Source organism: Thamnophis sirtalis, unplaced genomic scaffold, assembly GCF_051295495.1.
Source record: "Thamnophis sirtalis isolate CommonGarterSnake01/CBP01778 unplaced genomic scaffold, rThaSir2_p1.2 scaffold_7, whole genome shotgun sequence".
NCBI lineage: Eukaryota > Metazoa > Chordata > Lepidosauria > Squamata > Natricidae > Thamnophis > Thamnophis sirtalis.
Window position 1 is genome coordinate 73,783,387 of NW_028261387.1, and position 21,851 is coordinate 73,805,237.

The 21,851-nt window shown below is 39.4% G+C and overlaps 1 protein-coding gene and 1 long non-coding RNA gene across 3 annotated transcripts in view; one reads left to right on the top strand and one right to left on the bottom strand.

Annotated features, from left to right (window-relative positions):
- HNF4A (hepatocyte nuclear factor 4 alpha) overlaps window positions 1–21,851 on the bottom strand; it is a 67,500-nt gene that overhangs the window by 26,467 nt on the left and 19,182 nt on the right. The window contains exon 1 of one of the 2 annotated variants that reach the window (XM_014061267.2): window positions 651–860. The exons of the other annotated variant lie outside the window; for it this stretch is intronic. Coding sequence (XP_013916742.2) covers window positions 651–771 — 121 coding nt within the window. The 5' untranslated portion in view covers window positions 772–860. Of the gene's footprint in view, window positions 1–650; window positions 861–21,851 lie in introns of those variants that run through there. 2 annotated transcript variants of the gene reach the window in all.
- Window positions 8,940–21,851, top strand: part of LOC106544867 (uncharacterized) — a 29,200-nt gene continuing 16,288 nt past the window's right edge. The window contains exon 1 of the long non-coding RNA XR_015697358.1: window positions 8,940–9,136. This is a non-coding gene — a long non-coding RNA (uncharacterized LOC106544867). The remainder of the gene's footprint in view (window positions 9,137–21,851) is intronic.

Below are 21,851 nucleotides of genomic sequence, written 5' to 3' on the forward strand. Positions count from 1 at the left end.
TTACATTTATGCAGTCTCATTCTCAAATATGAATGTATAGTATAAGGACATAGTGGCAGACCCCTGATTACGCTTCACTCTAACTGCAGATTATTATGACACGGACAATATGAAAAGTTTTCATAGGTATAACTCTACCAAAAGAATAACTGAATTTCCTAATAGGCCCTTGAACTCCAACCTCTTTTTGAACAATAAAAAGTTAGGTGTTGCATTCCTCCTTTTAAAACCTACTCCTACGGGAACAATCATCCCATTTCATTTATTTTCCTTCTATACTTCCCAACCATGCTTCTTTCTGGGGCTATTTTTTTCTCCACAGTCAGATTTCTGTGTAGTGCAAGAGAAAATGATAATGGGGCTTTGATTCCTACACTGCAACCATCCTGTGAAATGTTCAGCTGGTTAAAACCAAGCGGAGCCCCAAGCAAAATCTTACGGGGAAAAATATTTGCACTCGGGGCACCAAAGCCTCCTCCACCGCCAGACTTTTACAGAGGTGGAGGATGGAACTAAACATACTGTAATCATGTTTGTTCCACACTATCTGGCTGCTGTCAAACAAACAAACAAACAAAAAAGACTTCTGAATCTTTCCTGTCCCGACCCCAACTTTGATAGAGAAAAACAACATTCTGAAATGGACTTACCACTGCCCATTGCCAAGACTTGCATATTCTCAAACTCCAGTGTCGTATATGCAGGATCTAAAGCTGCACTGTAATCTGCCATCTCCATGTCTATCAGGGCTTTGGAAAGGCGCATTATCATCTGCAAACACGGGCCAGATTGCAGTGATTCCACAGCCAGAGGTTATTGGCCCCCTCAACCTCTCCAACTGATTTTGCCGGCGTCCCCTATCTGTTGGCCTTTATTTCAGATATTTCTCTGAAAGAATCTGCTGCACTTCAAGGCCTATACTACCCAAATGGGTGGAGGCAGGACGCAAGGGGGGTTAATCGTTAATCATCTCACCCACTAGTGAACACTGCTGTGCTCAGCCTCTTATTTCATTCTGCTTTGCTTTTCTCCCTCTCTATTCCCTGTTGACGATTGTTTATGACAGGCTTCGTCACCAGCTTGTTGCTGAGTTCTGCTCCAGGACAGGTGAAAAACCATAGCAAAGGGCCTGCTATCTACACTCCGATTTCCCCAGTCCAGTGTGGTACCTAAGGTGTCATTATTAAGATTACTTTATTGGTAGCAGAAGCTGCAAGGATCACTTCTGAAAGGCAGAATACCATTTCCATCTTCCATTTGGAGCTGCTGTCCTGTCCCTTCATCTACCCTTTCTCTTCCTCTCTTCTCTTCTCCCACGCCCTGCCATTTCTCTGTTGGATGAAGGTCATTGGAATGGTAATTTACACACGGTCATACACAGGAACAATGTGGGACTTTCATTTTACTTCCCTATAAAACCAGGTTTTACGGGCTCTGACTTCATTATCAACAATTCCCTCCACAGCATTTACCTACAATAGATCTTTCAGTGCCAGGCACGCAAATGCAAAATGCAACACTGACTGTGTCCATGGATCCCAAAACCCCACCTTCCTGGTGATCCTCTCAGTTCAAAAGGTACACAGGATTTGGGCCAGGTGACATCTAATGTTTAGGAGGTAAGAACAGCTGAAAGAGATCTGGAGTAGCTTGGAGAGGTGGAATCCATTGTTTCTCCTTGATCATTTTCCTGAAGAAGCTGACCAAATCCTCTGAATCTAGACAGTATAACACAGGAAACTGTATGGTCTTTCTCTGCCCCCACTCCTGATTAGGACTTATACAAAGGTTGGCATCTTACAACTCCAAGTTTTCATGGAGACCTTCTAATCATTTTGCAACACCATGCCACTCTTTTCACCATTTTCAGATGCCAAACATAAATTAGGTTGTGTGAGTCCTAAAACAGACTTTCCACAGTTAAGAAACCCACATTTGTTAATAAAACAGTAAAAAAAATCCATCTACCACTTGTGAAAATGGATTGCCCCACTTGAATTATCGACTTAGTCCCTGAAAAAATTAAAGTCTACTGTTGAGAAAAAGCTTCATATTCCCTAAGCTGGTAGTAGCTTTTTCAGAAACAGTTTGAATCACTGGTATGGTGTGGGTGACAGAATAAAATGCCCCACTTCTAGAGCAACTTTCCTGAACCCACCACTATTTTTAAACTGTAAAAATGACAGCAAGAGATCCTATCATGAATTTTCTTAGTTCGACAAGTACAACATGACAATCTAGACTGATCAAAGTTGAATGATATTACCAGGAACCAGTGCTTTTTGAGGTTATAATCAATTCTTGCCACTTGCTTTTGTTGATAAAATCATCCACACCCAAGCCTACAAAAGAATATTGATTGTGTTTCTATTGCTCGATGCAGAGTATTTCCCTACTTTCATTTGATACAATAAGTCATGTTTTTCAGCTATGCTCCTATGATACCGCTTTCACTTTTATGTTTAAGTTGTTCGTTAGTTGTACTGCTGTTGAGTTGTGCTTTCCTGCTTAAGCCTACAGTAGCCATCAAAAACCACAGGGTATGTAAAATTTGCTAGAGTTCCCAACGTATTATATTGCAGATGAAACTAGATTACTAATAAATGCATGGGATCAAAATAGGACTTTCTATTATTTTCTCCCTAAGGAGTTGAACATAGCAATGACATGCTTATGCTCTATTAGTTCTACAGAATATTGCCAGATTCTCCAGCTGGCAGTATTGTAAATGTCATAACTCCATGTCCTTTAAATAATGGAATTATAGGGCCACAGTTCTAAATAGAAAACTCACAGCAGGTAATGGGAGAATATTCAATCACTCAATTTAACCTTATTCATATACAGTATATCTGCATCCTTTTAGAACTGGCTTTGACTAGTGTATGGTCCAGGAAATTGATTGCCCAAGGAAATATATCTGCAGAATCCAGTTAAGCTTCTTCCAATTAATTTAACTGGACTTTCTGGGTTTTAAAAGCATTGTTTTGTTCTTAACAACCTATTTTTTCTTACACATGCTCTGCCAATTTTCACCTATTGGTTACTAATTGCCCTTTTCTCTCTGCTGTGTAGTGTCCATTTTAGTTATGTACTCATACTTGATTTTGTTTAATTCCAAGAATTCATCTGAATGACATAAACATCAAGAGCACACTTTTTCACAAAGTACTAACTATTGTAATTATTGTCAGCCTTTTACCACAATGCAGCTAATACAGTTAAATAAGGATCTATACTTGATTTATTTTTACAACTGTAATAATTTGTTTGGCAAAGTACATTTTATTCACATACAACTTTCCTGGAATGTAGGAAATCTCCAATATTTTAGTGTCTGTATATTAAACATAATGGATGTGTGTGTGTGTGTGTGTGTGTGTGTGTGTACACACACACACACACATATATAAATTAGATGTAAAGAAATGCATATTTAATAATACTGAGGGAGCACATGGTAGAATGTTAAAAATGAACTTAAAAGGCCATTTGTAGCGGTAGTTAAAATGCCAACCAGAGAGAACGTAGTATACATTTCTGCTGAATGCCAACATTAGGGAAGTTTGTTCTCTCAAGCTCACCTTATCTTATGTCTGCTGCAAAAGAAAATACGATAAGCCCATGCATAGAAGCTCCCTGAATGAGGAGGGGGATACAAATGTGATAAGTTCTCTGCTAATCAGTTTTTGTTGTTGTTGCATTTGAGTCAGTCTTGGCTCCTGGCAACTGCCTGGGTGAGTCCCTGAAAGTTTTTGGTTTTTTATCAAAAAATTTCAGAAGTAGTTTGTCATTGCCTCTTTCCTAGGGTTGAGAGCAAGGGACTGGCCCAACGTTTCCCAGCTGACTTCATGCCTAAAGTGAGACTAGAACTCAGAGTCACCTGTCTTCTAGTCCTGAAAAGAATCATGTGGCTCTGTTGTATGAAGTCAAACCCTGCATTTGGTACAATTCTGAGTATTCCTACAGCTACAGATTTTAGAGCCTGTGGCTTACTGTGCCTGAGGAGGGGTTTTATGGTACTATAAATTATATTGAGTATAACCAGATTAATAACAGTAAATCAATGTTATCATATTGAATATCAGCTGAATTGCACCAAAGAACCAATAATAATTAATGATTATGGCCTGTTCTTTTCGTAATGAAAACACCTTATCTTTTGCAACCCGTAAGATTTAAACTGCAGATAGTACATTAAAATTTCTGCAGGCAGTTTGAACTGTTTTTCATGATTTAATGTCTAATATAAATCTCAGTGGGTACTCTCTGACCATTCAATGGCCAACTTGGTTGCAAAAAGTACTACATGACAGACAGAGGCAGCCTACTCTAGATAACATTACATAATATAATATATAATAAATATAATATAATAAAAGGAAGAAGAAATGTTGAAGGAAGAGACAGTGTAATATCAGAAGTGTGACAAGTGGCCAGGAAATCAAGACTCATGTGCTCTTGCAAATGCAGAAGAAAGCAAAGAAATACATGCTCATCTTTCAAACTGGCATTGGAGACATCTCACAATGCATTACTTAACTCACATCTGTGGTGCCAATGCTTTTCTAATGGAATTGTTGTGAGAAAAATTGGGAGAAGTGTGACACCTATATATGTGATATAAGACTAAGAAATATAACTACAATATTGAGAAAACCACCTCTACTTCTAACACCCAGCACTTACAGCTGGGGCTGATTTTGGCCATCAAAATAGGTAGAAGATCCAGAGATGGTATTCAGCAGGTTCTGGCCAATTCTGATAGTGGAAATTTTGAGTAGTTCAGAGAACCGGTAAAAAACCCCTCTGACTGATCCCGCCCCCATCTATTCTCTGCCTCCTGAGTTCCAGCTGATCGTAGCAAATGGGGATTTTGCAGTAATCTTCCCCTGGAGTGGGAGGGAATTGAGATTTTACAGTATCCTTCCCCTGCCATGCCCAACAAGCCACGCCCACAGAACCGGTAGTAAAAAAAAATGAATCCTACCACTGCTATGAGCATCTATTTTGTACCACTCCTGCTCTGGAGCAGACTGTCTTCATATTAGTCCATATTAAGACCTGGTCAAATATTGAAGCATCCATGGAATCCCATGGTTTCCCTTCTTCTATCAAAAGTAAGAAAACACTGTTGTGGCACCAACTCCACCCTTTTGAGCATGTCTGTGATATTACTTAGAAAAAGGTTGTGTTGTGGCACCACTTTCCTTAGACCAGCATTTCTCAATCTCAACAACTTTAAGATGCATGGATTGCATGGGGTTGAAATCCAGACATCTTAAAATTGCTAAAATTGAGAAACACTGCCTTGGACTCACCCATCGCCCCTCCACAGGTGCTGCTGGGCCAATAATTTTATGTTTCTCTATCTAATGTTCGACATAAAGCAAAGGTGTGGCTTTTCATTTTCTTTGCAACATTGGGACATGCGGATAGTTTTCTCTTGGCTCTGCTCTCACTTCATAATGTCTTCCAGAATGCTTTGCAAGCATGCCCTGGTAAGAATTCTCTGTAGCAGACTTTCCAATGTAAAGAACATAAATAAACCAGATCTTAATACTTTTAGTCAGTGGTTAGTCTACATCATAATCCCTGTATAACAATCCACCAGATATGATTTCCTCTGTTTTTATAAGCAACTTGCATCTATCTTCTGCATCCCAATTTGTGGCCTAAGGAACACTTTCCACACTCACATCATACAAACATAGAGATGTTATGGCACAGTAGATAAGATGTTAAATGACCACCCAAGGAAGCCAGGTTCAAGTCTATTCTCAGCCATGAAAACTCACTTGGTGACTTTGGACTAATTACACTGTTTTAATTTAAACTCAATCAACTCTCCGGGACCAAACACTACGAGGTTCAAGTCTACCTTAATCATGGCACTCACTATATAACTTTGGGCCAGTCATTCTCTCTCAGCCCAACTCTAATTCATGGGGCTCTTCTTGTGGGAATAAAGTGCAGAGAGATCCCCATGGAAGCCACCTTGATCACCTACTGGAATAGCATGATAAAAATGTAAATAATAATAATAGTAATGCATTGCACACTAGTCAATTGCAAAAGTCAGCTTTACTAAGAACTGCTTACATCCTGCAACAATAACTGTGATACCATCAAACATCCATATCTGCCTTTCCCAGGTCTTTGAAAAAGACTTGATAAGTAGACAAAAATGCCAAATCCAATGTGAACATCTGGGTGAGTGTGCAACAAACCATGCATTGCACACTATAACCCAGATTAAATCTATGATGAAAAACTTCTAATTACTGAATTTTAATTCTCATCAAGCCATAAAACCAGCAATGGTGAGATACTAGAAGTTACAATTCAGCAATAACTGGATAGACAAAAGTTCTCTATTCTTGCTATAGATCTTTAGCCTGAACTCATAAGATTCCCAATGAACAATATTCCATTTTCTTCCAGGAGCTACATTCCTCTAAAAACCCATAAACAAGATATGTGCATGAAGTCAATAGCTTTTGTGTATTATTGCTCTTCAGATATGTCATATTAGGTGACATATTAATGACTGACAATTTGGTTGTTCCAGATCAGGGGTGTCAAACCTGCAGCCTGTGGGCCAGGTGCTGGGTGCTAGCCCCGCCCCCACCCAATTTAGCAAAGGGGGGGAAGTCCCGATACAAAACATGGCATCACCGTGACGATACGAGCTTGACACCCATGTTCCAGCTAGTTCACTGTTGAATTGAGAGGAAGACCACTAGCTTCCACATCTCAGACTTGAGCTTCTCTGAGGAAATGATTTTATTTTGATTTTATTTTATTGCACTTATATGCCGCCCTATTCCCGGAGGGACTCAGGGCGGCTCACAAACCAAAGGTAGGGGATACAGACAAGAGGAAAAACAACAAAGAAGCAACTACAGAAAGAATTTAAAAACAATCAACAGCCACACAATTCGAGTGGGGACGGGAACTTGTCAGCCCCAGGCCTGTCAGAACATCCAGGTTTTAAGGGCTTTGTGGAAAGCCTGAAGGGTGGTGAGGGTCCAAATCTCCACGGGGAGCTCATTCCAGAGAGCCGGAGCAGCCACAGAGAAGGCCCTCCTCCGGGTTGTAGACAATCGGCATTGGCCGATAGATGGGATTCGGAGGAGGCCTAGTCTGTGGGATCTAATAGGTCTGTTGGAGGTAATTGGCAGCAGGCGGTCTCTCAAGTAATATAATAGAATGGAATAGGCTTCTGGAATGTGACCATTAAATATGTCATGGTTACTGCTTGAAAGAACATAACTTAATCTTTCCTCTTCAACTAGAAATTACTGAGCCAATAATTCATATAAGAGGGTCAGAAAGGTAGAGAAAGAGACTCAACAACAGCCCCACTGAGAAATCTTTCATGCCAAACCAAACTTGGATAGGATGATCTTTACGATTAGATAAATGTGTACAGACATCAAGTTAAACATGCACAGGATTTACTATAGTGTCTAGTATAATATCATAAACCCAGCTTGTTTTGCTCAGTTTAGCAAAACATGCCTTAAGTCAAACAAGCTCCTAACTAGGTAAGACCCCATCACAAAAAAAAGTTTCCTCTCCTACAAGGTCTGACAGGATTAAGGTTACTAGAAATAGCAATCAAAAGGTGTATGTACAAGGCTAGTAAGGTGGGGGAGTTTCTTAAGGGGAACCGAAGGATTAAATGCTTGGAAACTGACAATGAATCATAAAGCCTTTCACCTCTACTGAAGATGACTCAGATGTATTGCTGGTGGCTGAAATTAAAATCTTAAAGATTAGTTGTCTTCAGGTAATCTTTTGGCAAGAGCCAGTTCCCTACTTCTGTATTATGGAAGAGAACATTGTTCAGTTATTGCAATGGATTATTCTGTTTTAAATGCGGGAAATATGTGCCTGAAAAATTGGAAAACTGTACAGTCTTCAAAGCACAATGTAAAAATATCTAAAAGACAAATGCGGACTCAATTGCAGAGTTGTTTCTAATAGGGAAGAGTATTAGCCTGCCATGATTGCCCCTACCCTTTGGGAACATTTCCCACCAAGAAATAGGGCAGGCCCCAACTCTCCTTGTCCTTTTGGAAAGGTTTAAAAACATGTCTCTGCTGTCTTGCTTGGGTCTCACGGAAGAACACACAGCCACCTCCTGGCCCTTTCGATTTTCCTACTTCCTTTGCTAGCCCTGGCACCAAAGTGCCCTGCCATGATCTCTCCAATTCCCCACAAACTCTCTGCTGGGGAGCCTCAAAGCAACATAGAGAGAAGCAGATGTAGAAGTAGCCTAGGGCAGTAGATGGCTTTACAATCCCACCATGCTCTGAGGAACCCTTTGGGTTGCAAATACAGGGCCTGGACAAGTAAAAGCCAGTCTTCAAAAGCTGCATGCTTAGGTGTAATGAAGTAGTAGCCATCCATGCAGGTTTGCTAACTGAAGCAGCTGGTTTATCCTGTCTTAATTGTAAGGCATGTCCAGAGAATCCCCCCCCCCCTGTATCTGAAGGCAACAAACTAATTTGGAGGTTCAAGTATTAAGGCATATCCAACTCTTATCTTCCAACATCTCCCCTGCTGCTGGCAGCCACTTTCTATGCCTAAAAGTATGGCTTACCGTGAGGCCTCCCTTGCTTTAAAATCAGTTGGATTTCTTCTTTTCATAGAGATGAGTGCACGTCCTGTCATAATTCTCAATAGACAGAACACCGTAGCAGCCTATTCCTGTTCCATTTCCCAGGCCCCACGATAGGTGAGCCCGTTGGGTCACAGTCCTGTGTTACAAGACTGAGAGCTAAAGTCCCAGGGCCATCCACGCCAGCACAATCATCTCTCAAACCATCCCTTCTGCTTTTTCCCACCCCCCCGATGAAATTTCAAATTCCAGTTTGTGGACAAAGTCCTACCTATCTGAGAATATAGATCTCCGACCACTGACCAAACTCCATTCCAAGTGACAACCTAGTTATGCTTTTCCCCAAGCTCTGACATTCAGTGTTTGGAACTGCTGGGTAGATTGCAAATCACCTTGTCTCGGCCTGAACTGCTGTGCACTTTGAAAGAATGGATTCTGGCTACTTGTGTGACTTCAAAGTCAAGCGTTGGGGAAGAGGATTCCTTCTGATTGCCAGTAACAAAGCAGGTAGGAAGATCCCCGACGCCTGCTTTCCCAGCACTATTTCAAAGGAAAAAAAGATGAAAACAACTATTGTGCTTGAAGTAGTCATTTTGGGCCATACCTTAAGATTAAAAAAGACAAGACAATGTGAAAGGGGCAGGGTACTGAAAGCCAAAGAGATAGGAAGAACGAACTCTTCCAATCGCTGGCACTTGATGTAGTTAACAGATAACTTCAGTACAGCTTTCTCACTTTTCATCCCTTCCTCTTCTCTTCAGATTAGGGCAAACTTACTTGTGTGCTAATCATTTCTTGGCCAGGTTATCTCAGATGAAAAAATTAACAGAAAATAGTTTACTGCATGACTTGCTCACCACAGCAAAAAATGACACCAAAAGCTGTCAAGCAAAATTTTCAACCAGCTTGCTCTTTTAAGATCTTGGGCTGAATCTAGCCATCTACGTTTAAATGGTGTGCATGTGTTTTAAAGGATGATTTTTCCCTCCCCCTGTAAAGTCAATATTTTGTTCCTGCCCCTTTTCCATGACCTGAGGATATATTTGCTTTTTGGCTATTTCCAAAAGGAGATGATACCCCCCTCCCTCCCAAGCCTGTATTTTGTCAGACTTTAGTAAACAGGGATTGTCTTTCCACACCATCAAATCCCATTTGCCTTTTGCCTAAATTCATGTCTTAACAATTACAGAGCCCTTTCCCCCTTCCCCCCTGTGTTAATAAGCACCCCTGTGGAATTCTGCTGAATCAGAAGGGTGCAGGACATTTATGGGTTACTAGCCAACTTGGTGGGGAGAGAGAAGCAGGGGCAATCCACACTGCCACTCATAAAGGGGTCAGGCATGCATGTATGAATCTGGAGCTCCAGACACACACAGCTTGCAAACAGCTATTTTCTGGCTCTTTGAATGACAACTAGGAGTTGCTGTGAGGCTAGCAAGGCTGTTTAATATTTGCCGTTTGACTTCCAAGGGACAGTGTTGCTACACGAGAGCAATTGTGTGGAAATCCTGTAAAGGATCACTAGAACTACATTTCCACAGGAAGTTTCATGTACTTGGGATTAACATTTTTTTAAAAAAATACTAAATCTCAAAGCTAGGAATTTTTTACAAAGCAACATCTATGGTCAGATTTTTTTAAAAAAACTTAGGTTGCCCTAGTAGGCCTCTCAAAAGATTCAAGGAAAATGACCTTTAGTGAAAAAGGGATCAGGAAAGATACCTAAAGGCGGGGAAAGCTCATGGGATTCCCACAGCTTTAATAAAACTGCAAAGTAAATAAGAATAAGAAAAACCTTTCCTTTCTCTTTAAATTACCAACAAATCAAAATTGCTTCACTCAGCTCCATAAATGTCATTTGTACTACGTAGCTGTTTAAGATAAAGCTGCAAAACTCCCAAGACTGCGCAGGCTTCACATTCCTTTTTGATAATAGTACAACTTGCCAACCTGCATCTCCCAATGGCAGCTTTTCCAAATCTGGGTGTCTTCTGCCTGGATCATCTCTTATTATTGAGTTCCAGGAGAAGTAAGATAATTCTGAAACCCCCCCCCAATGCATGCATTTGGAAAGTACCCAGATTGGAGGGAAATTAGGCTCCCTTAATCTAAACTACAACAGGATTTTTGTGCTAAAGGAATATTAAAAGGTGGCTAGAGCTTGTGGGACATTCTCAGTCAGCCAATACCTGACTTGCATATAAATGAGCAGAACATCAAAAGTTGTAATAATTCACACAGCCATTTGCAATGGATAAAAAGATATGTGTAAAATAAAAGTGGTTAATTTATTCTTTTATCAACCATCCCCTCCCATCCCATGTTTGATCATCATATACTGTGAATTACTAATAGTACAATTGATGATTATTCTGGAGAATGACACCCATGTTTCATACAATGATGGCCTTTAATTCTATTACCCTCTTATTTTGGCTTTTTTATTATTCTTTTTATTTTATTATTGCATCATTGTCTTCTTTTGTTGTGTTTTGCATCTCATGCTTTTTTCCCCTTTTTAATGCTTCCACTGAATTGTAAGTCACCTAGAATTGCTTTGGAGAGTTGGGTTGGTATACAAATCAAATCAAAATCAATTTGAACCAAGGACTTCTTAATTCTTAAATCAGCCTCTTGGGATCTCTTCATTAGTCTCAGATGAAAAGTTGCTTATACTATCCAAGAGTGCTGGGCAATGATTTAGTCTTCCCCTTTGTAGTGAATTTTCCTTGGAAATGAAAGATGAAATGAAAGAAATGAAAGGGTGAACAATACCTGGATTGCTATAAATCACACCTGCACATTCTCTAAAAAAATATTAAAAAGAAATGTTTTTGATTTCACATTTACAGCACCTTCCTGGCACTAATTAAAGCATCCATGTCTTGCTTTTAGTTTCCATGCAATTATTAAAGCAGTAGCATCTTTTTGAAGTTTCACCCGGAAGCTGGAAAAAGAGATGTGGCTGTTTTAATGAATAACAGGAAGACTGTGTACTTGGGTTAGGTCAGAAGATTTTCTTCCAAAATATTTTTGAGCTGCACAAAGCACTATTATAGAAGTCCTTGATTAAGGGAGGGGGATTGCCAATCAAAGCATTGTCTTGAAACTTCTTTTAACCACCAAATTACAAAAACCAGATAATATACTGTCTAATAGAGAGCTTCCCGAAATGAGAAATATACGCAGAGAGAATCCAGGAGAGAAGAGAAGACATTTTTAGTTGTACATTCTTATAATGAAGCCATTTTCCCAAAACTTCATTGAATTGTTTTCATTGCTTATTATGTTCATTTTAATATTTGGATTTTATTGCAAAAATGTTAGAATGGAAATGAAGAACTTTTTGAAAATATTTTGTAAGAAATATTGTAAGAGATAACATATTTTGCTATTAACTTTAATGAGTGAATTAATTAAAACTGAAACATCTTTTTTCAGGCTACATTAATGGGTAGTATGCTGGTGCTTTCCTTCCATTTATGGGAAGTCCTAATTTTTTTTCAATTTTAAAAAAGTTTTTTTTTAAAAAAAATTAAGGCCTGTACTTTAAAACCAAATGAGAAAAATTCTTCAGCCAAATTACTTCTAAAAAATGCTTATCCTCTTTTAGGTGCAAGAATATAAGGCCCAGTAAAATAGCTTTTAGTGAAGACAGGAATTTAGAAAACGGAGCACAGATTTCATAGGTTTAACAAATTCTCTCCTCAACCCCCTTTTTGTCATATGACTGGTCACTGGGGTTTCACCTAGTTGTTTGTTCCAGCACTGGTTTCCTGAGTACTATCTATTAATCTAGCCTTGGGTGTCTAGACCAGTTATTTCAAGAAGGTTCCTGTTTATTTCAAGATATGTGATATTGGGAGAAAATGAAATGGACCCAGGACTCTTCTCCTTCCTTGCAGAAATTATAGTGACTAACTGCTCTGTAAGGAAGAACAAGAAAGCCATTAATACTATGGATGGAACCAGGGATGGTATATACTTACCTTCCCTACCGGTTCGCAAATGTGAGTGCTAAATAAGATGCTATAGAGCCGGGCGCGGGTGGGCAGAGTCACCCATGATTTCTGCTACCAGTTCGGGTGATCCAGACCGAACTGGTAGAATACCACCTCTGGGATGGAACTCCTTTTTCTCACATGATTATACTGGGAACCGTGTACCTGCTGCCAGAGGCTTCTTTCCTTTTGTGTTGTATCTTCTGCAATCTATCTCTGAAGAGACGGAATGTTTGGTTTTCATTATTAATTAAGCCACTTGGATAGCTTTTGTGGTGAAAGCACTAGTTATTGGTACATAAATACAAAAATTAAAAGCCAAACAGAAACCAATAATAATACCCAAAACATCCCAAGGGAATTATTGGATTTTCCCCCCACTGTGAAATATAAAAAAGAATGAAAATACATCCGTGACACACTTTTGCAAATTCCACAGCCCAAATTAAAATTTTCCTAAAAGACAGCATGGATTGGCTCAGGAATATTCAGAGATGGGGTGGAAAATGAATGCTGTTCCAAAGGATGAGATAGCAATAGAACAGACATACTTCCAAAGTCCCACATGATGGCATCATTTTGTCATTGTGACTTATGGCTGGCCAACGCTGCCAAATATTCTAGGATAAAGAAAATCAGTTGGAGAAAGAGAATCTTGTAACTATCCAATATAAAGGGTTTTATAGATGATAACCAACAATTTCTTGAATTGTTCCTGAAAATCAGTTCAGTTTCTGAGGTAGAGGTGTCACATGGGCATATTGAGATGTGCTCATAACTACTTGGACCACTCAATTCTGGACCATCTGAACTTACCAAGTGGTCTTCATGACCAACTCCATGTAGACTGTGTTATAGTAATCCAAACAAAAGGTTCCAGGAAAGGACATAAATGGTTCATGAGATGTATTTATGGGAAAACTTTCTTGGCTACAACTGTCAACAAAATGTACAGCTCTAGAAGGGCCTTCACATTATGTAGAAGTTCCACTTTGGCAAGTACAACTACATGGAGAACTAAGGTCACAAAGGACCAAGAGAACCACTGATACTGCATTTTATGTTAGGACTTTTTCTTAAAGTAGCTACAAAAACATTTCAAACTGAACCAAATTTTAGGCCTCTTTAACTATCATGGCTTTCAATAGAGCTTGCAATTTTAGGATTAAAAAAATACTGATCAGAGGGGAGATCTTTCTTTTTTTAACTATTGATCTTTTAACAATAATTAATAATTAATTTAACAAATGTTAAATTTGTTAACAAATGTTCAAGCTAAAAGCCCCCCCACCCCACCCCTGAATTTTGAAACATATCACAGGCTGTTTGGTCAATAAGATTAGATAAGAAGGACGGAGTGCTTAAATTCAGATTTTACTTTTTATCCGTGCCAGATCCCAAAACAAAGTACTGGTAAATGAGTGAAAGAATGGGTGGAGTGGGGGGAAAAGGAATTTGGGGTTTTCTAAAATGAATAGATATGATTGGGTTATGCTAAAAAATTGAAAGAGCACCGAAAGGGTACCAAGGAGATTCAGGAAAAAAATATTACACAGATAGTTCTGCAATATTCAATATCAGATACAGAGAACCCTTGATGTTTGTAACTGCAGTTTCCAAACTTCTAAAACACTGAGCATGGTAGTTGGGACTATAGCAAGTTTATATCAACAGTATTTAGAGGGCCACAAGATTGACTAATGTTGGAAAATAGCTTATTTCCCATTCAAATCTGACAGGAATGAAGACGGACACATTACTTACTGCTATAGGAAAGTACAGTTTAAGATTTACTGAAATTGCTGGTCCTGTTCCAAAGTAAGCTGGGGTTTGTGTACTTAAACTTTAATATAAATAAATAAGAGATAGAATGTATTTATATACTGTCCCTCTAATAAAGCAACCATATTTTATTAATTTTTAAAAAAGTATATAGTTTAGGGTTTAGAATCAACTGTTTAGATTAAGATCTTTCCACTTTCACTCAGATAAGGAACAGCTATCGAAACAACTTGCAATAAACCCAGGTCATTCAAAATAGCTAGGCCCAACTTTAATGAAACACCACCTAAACAAAATAATATTGCTTTTTCCTGCTGTTTGATTTTCCCTAGCAAGCTAATACCCTGTTCGGCCATAAAATAATTAAATTATGCTATAGCCATAAAATGCACCATTTAAGTTAACTGAGTATTTCAACAAACTGTACCATAGGTGGTGGCATGTTGAAGCCACGAACCTTTATAAATCAATCATCAACTGATAAACAATACAATGATTAACTTTCAGAACTGGTGTCCCCAAAGCTGGTTTCATGGAAATATGCTGAGGGTGGATAATATTGGGTAATTCAATTAAGGTGGAGAAATAGCTGGTAAGGCATGAACCTGTGTTTAAAGAGAAGTACAGTATTAGTGAAAACAAGACGTATTTTGGAAGAAAGGGAAGTGGAAAAAGATCCAAAAATCCATTTAAATCTTCCCTGATAATTCTTTTTCCTGTCTCTATTTTGGTGAACCTGCTAAGAGAAAGCTATGGAAAACAATACAATGGTACCTTGAGTACTCAATTAGAATAGAATAGAATACAATAGAATAACCGAGTTGGAAGGGACCTTGGAGGTCTATAGCAATAGCAATAGCAGATTTTTATATACCGCTTCATAGGGCTTTCAGCCCTCTCTAAGCGGTTTACAGAGTCAGCATATTGCCCCCAACAACAATCCGGGTCCTCATTTTACCCACCTCGGAAGGATGGAAGGCTGAGTCAACCCTGAGCCGGTGAGATTTGAACCGCTGAACTGCTGATCTAGCAGTCAGCTGAAGTGGCCTGCAGTACTGCACTCTACCCACTGTGCCACCTCGGCTCTTGTAGTCTAACCCCCTGCTTAGACAGGAAACCCTATACCATTTCAGACAAATAGTTATCCAACATCTTAAAAACTTCCAGTGTTGCAGCATTCACAACTTCTGGAGGCAAGCTGTTCCATTGATTAATTGTTCAAACTTTCAGGAAATTTCTTCTTGTCCTATGCTCAGGTGCTTTGAAATCTGCACAAAACGAAGTGACTACAGATACTACACATTTTCATATGTGAAAATTTCAGTGAACTGCATTTGCTAAAGTAAAATAATGTATCTCCAGTAAGGGAACTTCATTTTAGGGTCAGCAAATATTAGATCACAGCAAAGGCTTCTTCACATAATCATTGAAATTGTAATAATTATGTAAATCACACCTGAGAGTGTTTCATGTACTAACTATGATATTGTGCCACACAGGATTTTGGTTTTGCCAGGGTCACAGATTATCAAAAAACAAGGTTTTTCATGGACTGCTCTCAATTGTACATTGTACATGGACTGCACATGAGGGTGGAGGCATATAGAAGATGTCTTTTTCAAGCAAATACAGTCCTCAACTTACAACCATTTATTTAGCAATCATTCGAAGTTACTACAACACTGAAAAAAAGGACTTACAATCGGTCTTCACACTTTTTTACCATTGCAGGAGCCCCAGTCACATGATCAAAATTTGAGTGCTTGGCAACCATTGTGTATATACAATGTTGCAGCATCCCACAGGTCATATGATCTCCATTTGTGATCTTCCCATCTGGCTTCCAACAAGCAAGGTTAATGGGGGAAGCTGGTTTTCCCCATCAAACATGTAATTCATTTTTATGACAAAAATGTCACAAAATCAGGCGTGAGTTATTTCCCTTTTGTTAACTACCCTTTTGTTTAGCGATGGAAATTCTGATTCCAATTGTGGTCATAACTTAAGCACTACCTGTATTTGTGCAAACGTTATATGCACTAAATGGAATTTGTGTATAATAGATCAGATGGGGGGGGATACCATATATGGTCCTTAATGCCCACCTTTCCCTGCTATTTTGTTAATTTTTTGTTTTACATTTAAGCAGTCACAAGGGGGAGGGCTAAACTACAATGAATGAACTACTGAATGAAAGTAACTCCAAAGGAGAACAAATCGTTTGGATGGGATTGTACCCTGAAACCCTAAAATGTTCTGAGAAAATGAAAAATATCGGGCTATAGTTTCCATAATCCCTCATTACCAGAGGTGGGCTGTTGCCGTTTGGACCGATTCGGGTGAATTGGTAGTTCCAACTAGCAGTTTGGCCCACTCCCCACCCCACCCCTGTGCTATCCCGTCCTATATATTTGTGTTTTTGATGCTGCGCGCATGCATGGAAGGCACACATTCACATTTTCGGTTCTGGGCAAACCAGTTGTTTATGCGATGCCCACCTCTGCTCATAACCCACCAGTTGTGAGCAATGGAAGCTCTAGTCCAACACATTAGAAGGACATTAATCAGGGGAGTGTTGAAACAGGGATTTTCTCAAAAATATATTTATGTATAATAATGATGCAGTATAGCTAATGTGGGTTTATAATCATTGGAACTAGCAGATAGAGTTTTATATTTCTTCCAATCCCAGGTGGGAAATAAGTCTTCGTCTACATCAGATATGAACTTAGAGCACCAGGTTTTTGGTTTCGTCTTTAATGTTTTCCTTGGACGTATTTAGATACCCTTTAGACAGTTCATTAAAATAAGTTTCCTCCACATATTTTAACACCTCAGGGAAACACATTCCAGAATTAGGCAGTCTCTCATATGTTATTTGAAATTGCATAGTCCAAATGGGACTATATTCTATGGAGTCCTTGGTGCTCTTTGAGTTTGGTTGTTTTCCTACAGACGTTTCATTAACTGAGTAACGTCATCAGCACTCATCATGCTACATAGTTGGGATAATGAAATATATTTCATTAACCCAGCTAGGTAATATAATCAGTGCTGATGATGTTACCTCGTTTGGTTAACGAAATGTCTGTAGGAAAACAACCAAGCTCAGATGGCACCAAGGACCCTTCATTTCAACCCTGAGTTACAAATATTCTCCTTTATTGGTACTGTATCCTGCTATTATTCAGAATGTCCAAATGGGCTTATTTGGTGCAGTGGTTAAGGTGGTAGCCTAGAAACCAGAGGACTATGAGTGCTAGTTCTGCCTTAAACATGAAAGCCAATGGGGTAACTTTGAGTCAGTCACTCTTAGTCCAATCCATCTCACGGGGCTGTTGTGGAGACAATGGAAGGAAAGTAAGGAGTTTATTATGCACGTTTGCTGTCTTGATTTACTTACAGAGTAATAAAGGTGGGATTTTAAAAAATGTCAAATAACTTTTTTTAAAATAAAAATATCTAACAATAAATCCAGACTTAAGACTTTCTTATCAACAGAAATTGATTCCTAGATGTATTATTGTGCATTTTCTTCATAAAGAGTCTCAGAACAGAGCTTTCCCCTATTGATTGTGGTGCACTTCTTCCATTGGAAATTGTGCAATATAGCAAAACATCTCAATAGCAAGTATCACTAAGTGATTTGGATTTGGATATCAGTGGGGGAGGGGAGAGAATAATAGGCTTTAATATCACATTCCAAAATTAAAGATATCTATTGTATAATGACATGTACAAGTAGTACTTATGACCAGAATTGAACCCAACATTTTTGTTGTTAAGTGAGAATTTGTTAAGTGAGCTTTGCCACATTTTATGACATTTCTTGTCACAGTTGTTAAGTGAATCACTGCAGTTGATAAGTTAGTAATCCGGTTGTTAAGTGAATCTGGCTTCCCCATTGAGTTTGCTTGTCAGAAGGTTGCAAAAAGTGATCAAATGACCCCGGGATGCTGCAATGGTTATAAGTATGATTTAGTTGCTAAGCATCGGAATTTTGATCACATGATCATGGGGATGCCGCAAAAATCAGAACTGTGAAAAACGGTCATAAGTCACTTTTTTCAGTGTCTTTGTAACTTTGAACAGTCACTAAATGAAGTGTTGTAAGTTGAGGAGTACCTGTATTTGCCCTACAATGCTAATAGACAGGTCCAAAACAGCTGCCATATAAATACACTCTTGAGAGAACATATATAATGAACATATGTAAGTTTGGTTCTTGTCAACAGCCTTTTTTAATTTAAATAAAACCTTGTCGAATGTTCCTTTTTGAGCATTTAGACTTTTTATTAAAATTATATCTTAGATCAGTGTTTTCTCAACCTTGCATTAGGTGGGTTGCTGCCGGTTTGTCCCATGTACGGGCATACCGGTGCTTGCCTGGAGCACTGGGTACCATTCTGGTACAGTGCTCCGGAGGGCCCACCCAACTGCCCAAGCTACTGATCTGTGTTTGAGCTCTTTGGCACGGAGCGCACGGCGCCTGTGTGATGTTCCACCGAGCAGCTGGAGTGTTGTGGGGGCTCGCGGAGGCTCATGGAGGCATTACAAAAGGCAAGGAGGCATGTGTGCGCTGCACACGTGTGCACACGTACTGCACGTGTCCATGTAGTGGACGCCGGGCCTTGTTGCACTTTACCGGTTGCACCAGGATCCGGAACCCGCCACTGGCAGAAGCGTTGCGCACGCAGAGCGTGCCCGAACCAGTAATAAAAAAATTAGCAACCCATCTCTGCCTTGCACACTTTAAAATGGGTGGATGTCAATTCCCAGAATTCCTGGAAATGGCTGGCTGGGGATTTCTGGGAGTTGAAGTCCACTCATGTTGAGAAACACTGTCTTAGCTTATTACCTTTAAGACTCTGAACTATTTTGGGAATGAATGGGGTAGAGAGATTCTGCAGGATAGAGTTAAAAATGAAGAGTTGCTTCTCCACATTTCCAGGAACCTCCAATGTTTGGAAGAATCTGAAGGTCAAGCAAGAGATTATTTGTGATATATTGGCTTCTCGGAGAATGTTTGCTCAGAAATTAGTAGACAATAAACTAGCACTGCAAAACTTCCTGCTAAGCAAGTTGAAAAAACACATAATGCTTATCCTCACAAAAATTGTGCTATGCTTTTCCTCCTCTTCAAAGAAATTAAAGCTATGAATGTATTTCAAACCAACTGCCCTTTCCTTAGAGTAGGGGAATTTGGGGACAACCCTCAACCCTTTGGATGAAATTGTCCACACATCCCCTCTTAGAAAGCGCTTCTTGCTTTTGTCTCAAACACCCAAGTGCATTTTTGAAACTATGTGTAAGTGTTGCTTAACAGTGAAATGTAGATGTTAACAAATAAAGGATTTTATTTTCACAGTTCAGAGCTAGGAAGATTTTATTTGTACCTCACTCAAATTCAGTGAAGTCACATTTCCTTGATTTATTTGGAAACTTCAAGAAAGTTTGCAAACAGCATTTTCCTTCCCAAAACAAACTAAATGAAGAAAATTAATCCTATTGCCCAGTACCTGGTGTTTCCTGAAGCAAATCATAGCCATTCATGTTCCAGATGGACCTGCAGATTCCCCAGAAGAAGAAAAGAGGACTAGAGGGACATCATGGACAGAAAGAGGCTTCGACACAGCCAGCACCTCAAGGAGTCTGAGCAAGGCGCCATATTTAGTCTGACTAAGCAACACAAAGTCAGCTGAAGTGTGGCTGGAGGCGGGGGGGGGCAGGTTGGTGGAGGGATAAACTAATCCCTTAATGCTAGTCACAATGCGATTTGATTGGAAGTAGGAGTTCATTCAGTAAAGTCGCAGGCTGTGTAAGGAGTTAGATTTCACCAAAACCTGATCGGGTTTCATAAGGCAGGTCTCAGGCGGCATTTGAAAGCCCAGATTGTATGAAATGTCCGATCCTTGCCCAAACCAATTGTTCTTTGCCTATCCATTTTTTTTTATTTTATTTTTTTGCAGATGCTTCGAATATGGGAGTGAATTGGAGGAGAGGCAAAGCTAATGGCAGCATCAACCAAAATAGAATCTTTTGTATTTCATTGCCCTCTACCTGCTTTTTCCCCATAGCTCTGCAAGGGCATTAAGACAGGAAGGAGAGAATTATGGATTTTGTAAGATCAAAAGCAAACTACTAGATGGCTGCTACATGCACTTTGAGCACTTAATTGATGAGATGCTGTTTTGACCTTAGCTTTTGAGTTAACTTTTGAGTTCAACTTGGCAGGAAGCTAGTAAAAGTTAGTTTTGCCACTAGGTGGCTATCCAGGATAGTGAATAACAAAGCACAACCAGAAACTTCAGAGGACATTCTAAATCCTGTCTTCAGCAATTGGAGATACATGTCACTTCTGCTCTTTCTATTCATTTCTGGAGCTAAAGCATCTTTGAGTTCCAATTTGGAGGTTTTTCCAAGCCAGAATATACAACTTTTTGCTAGCAGAAAATACGACTTCAGCAACAGAGTGGTCAACACCTAGAATGTTCTGACTCCGTTGTTACATCCTCAAACCTCCACAGCTTCAACCTTAAACTGTCTATTGTGGATCTCACCCCATTCCTAAGAGGTTCGTAAAGGGGGTGTGCATAAGCACACCAGCATGCCTACTGTCCCTGTCCTACTGTCCCCATTCATTTGTACTCATTTCCTTGATCATGTTCATATTTATATTTGTACCTGCTATTCTGTACATGTTTGACAAACTAATACATTCAAAATTCAATACACTTTTTCAAGCTAACTCAAAAGGGAGAACAAAATAGCCAGTCTCACTTTTGCACCTCTTTGCTTGTGTAGGTGAAGAAGGTAACTTGCCACTTCCATTTTATCCAAAGCAACAAGCTAGAAAGGGCAAGAAATGTTGGAATTTAACTCCCTGTGCACTTGGCTTCTGTATCTGTAAAAGTATTGATCAGGGAGGCAAAAAAAAATGTACAGTTACATGGCTAGCAGAAAAACTGCAGTTTTATCTCCTTTCTTTGCTTAAAGCGGTATATCTCAACTTCAGTCACTTTCAAACTTCCAATCCCAGATTGCAATCCCGTCCTTTGCATGTTTCTATGTAATAAATCTCTGGTTACATAAACAGGCTTCCCCAGGACTTTTGTCACTTGCAGGTAATTTTCAATTTACAATTGGGAACAGAATTTCCATTGCGAAGAAAAGTGTTTATTAAGTGAGTTGGGGCTCATTTTATAACCATTTTGCCATGTTTGTTAAGTGAACCCCTTCAGTTCAGTGGTGGGATTCACTTACCTTCCCTAGCGGTTTGCAAATGTGAGCGTGGTACATCAGGATGGGTGGGTGGTACATCAGGATGGGTGGGTGGAGCCTCCTGCAGCCACCACTACCAGTTTGCTAGAACCGGAGAGAACTGGCTGAATACTGCTTCAGTTGAAAAATAAATTGCACAAACATTAAGTGAATCCAGT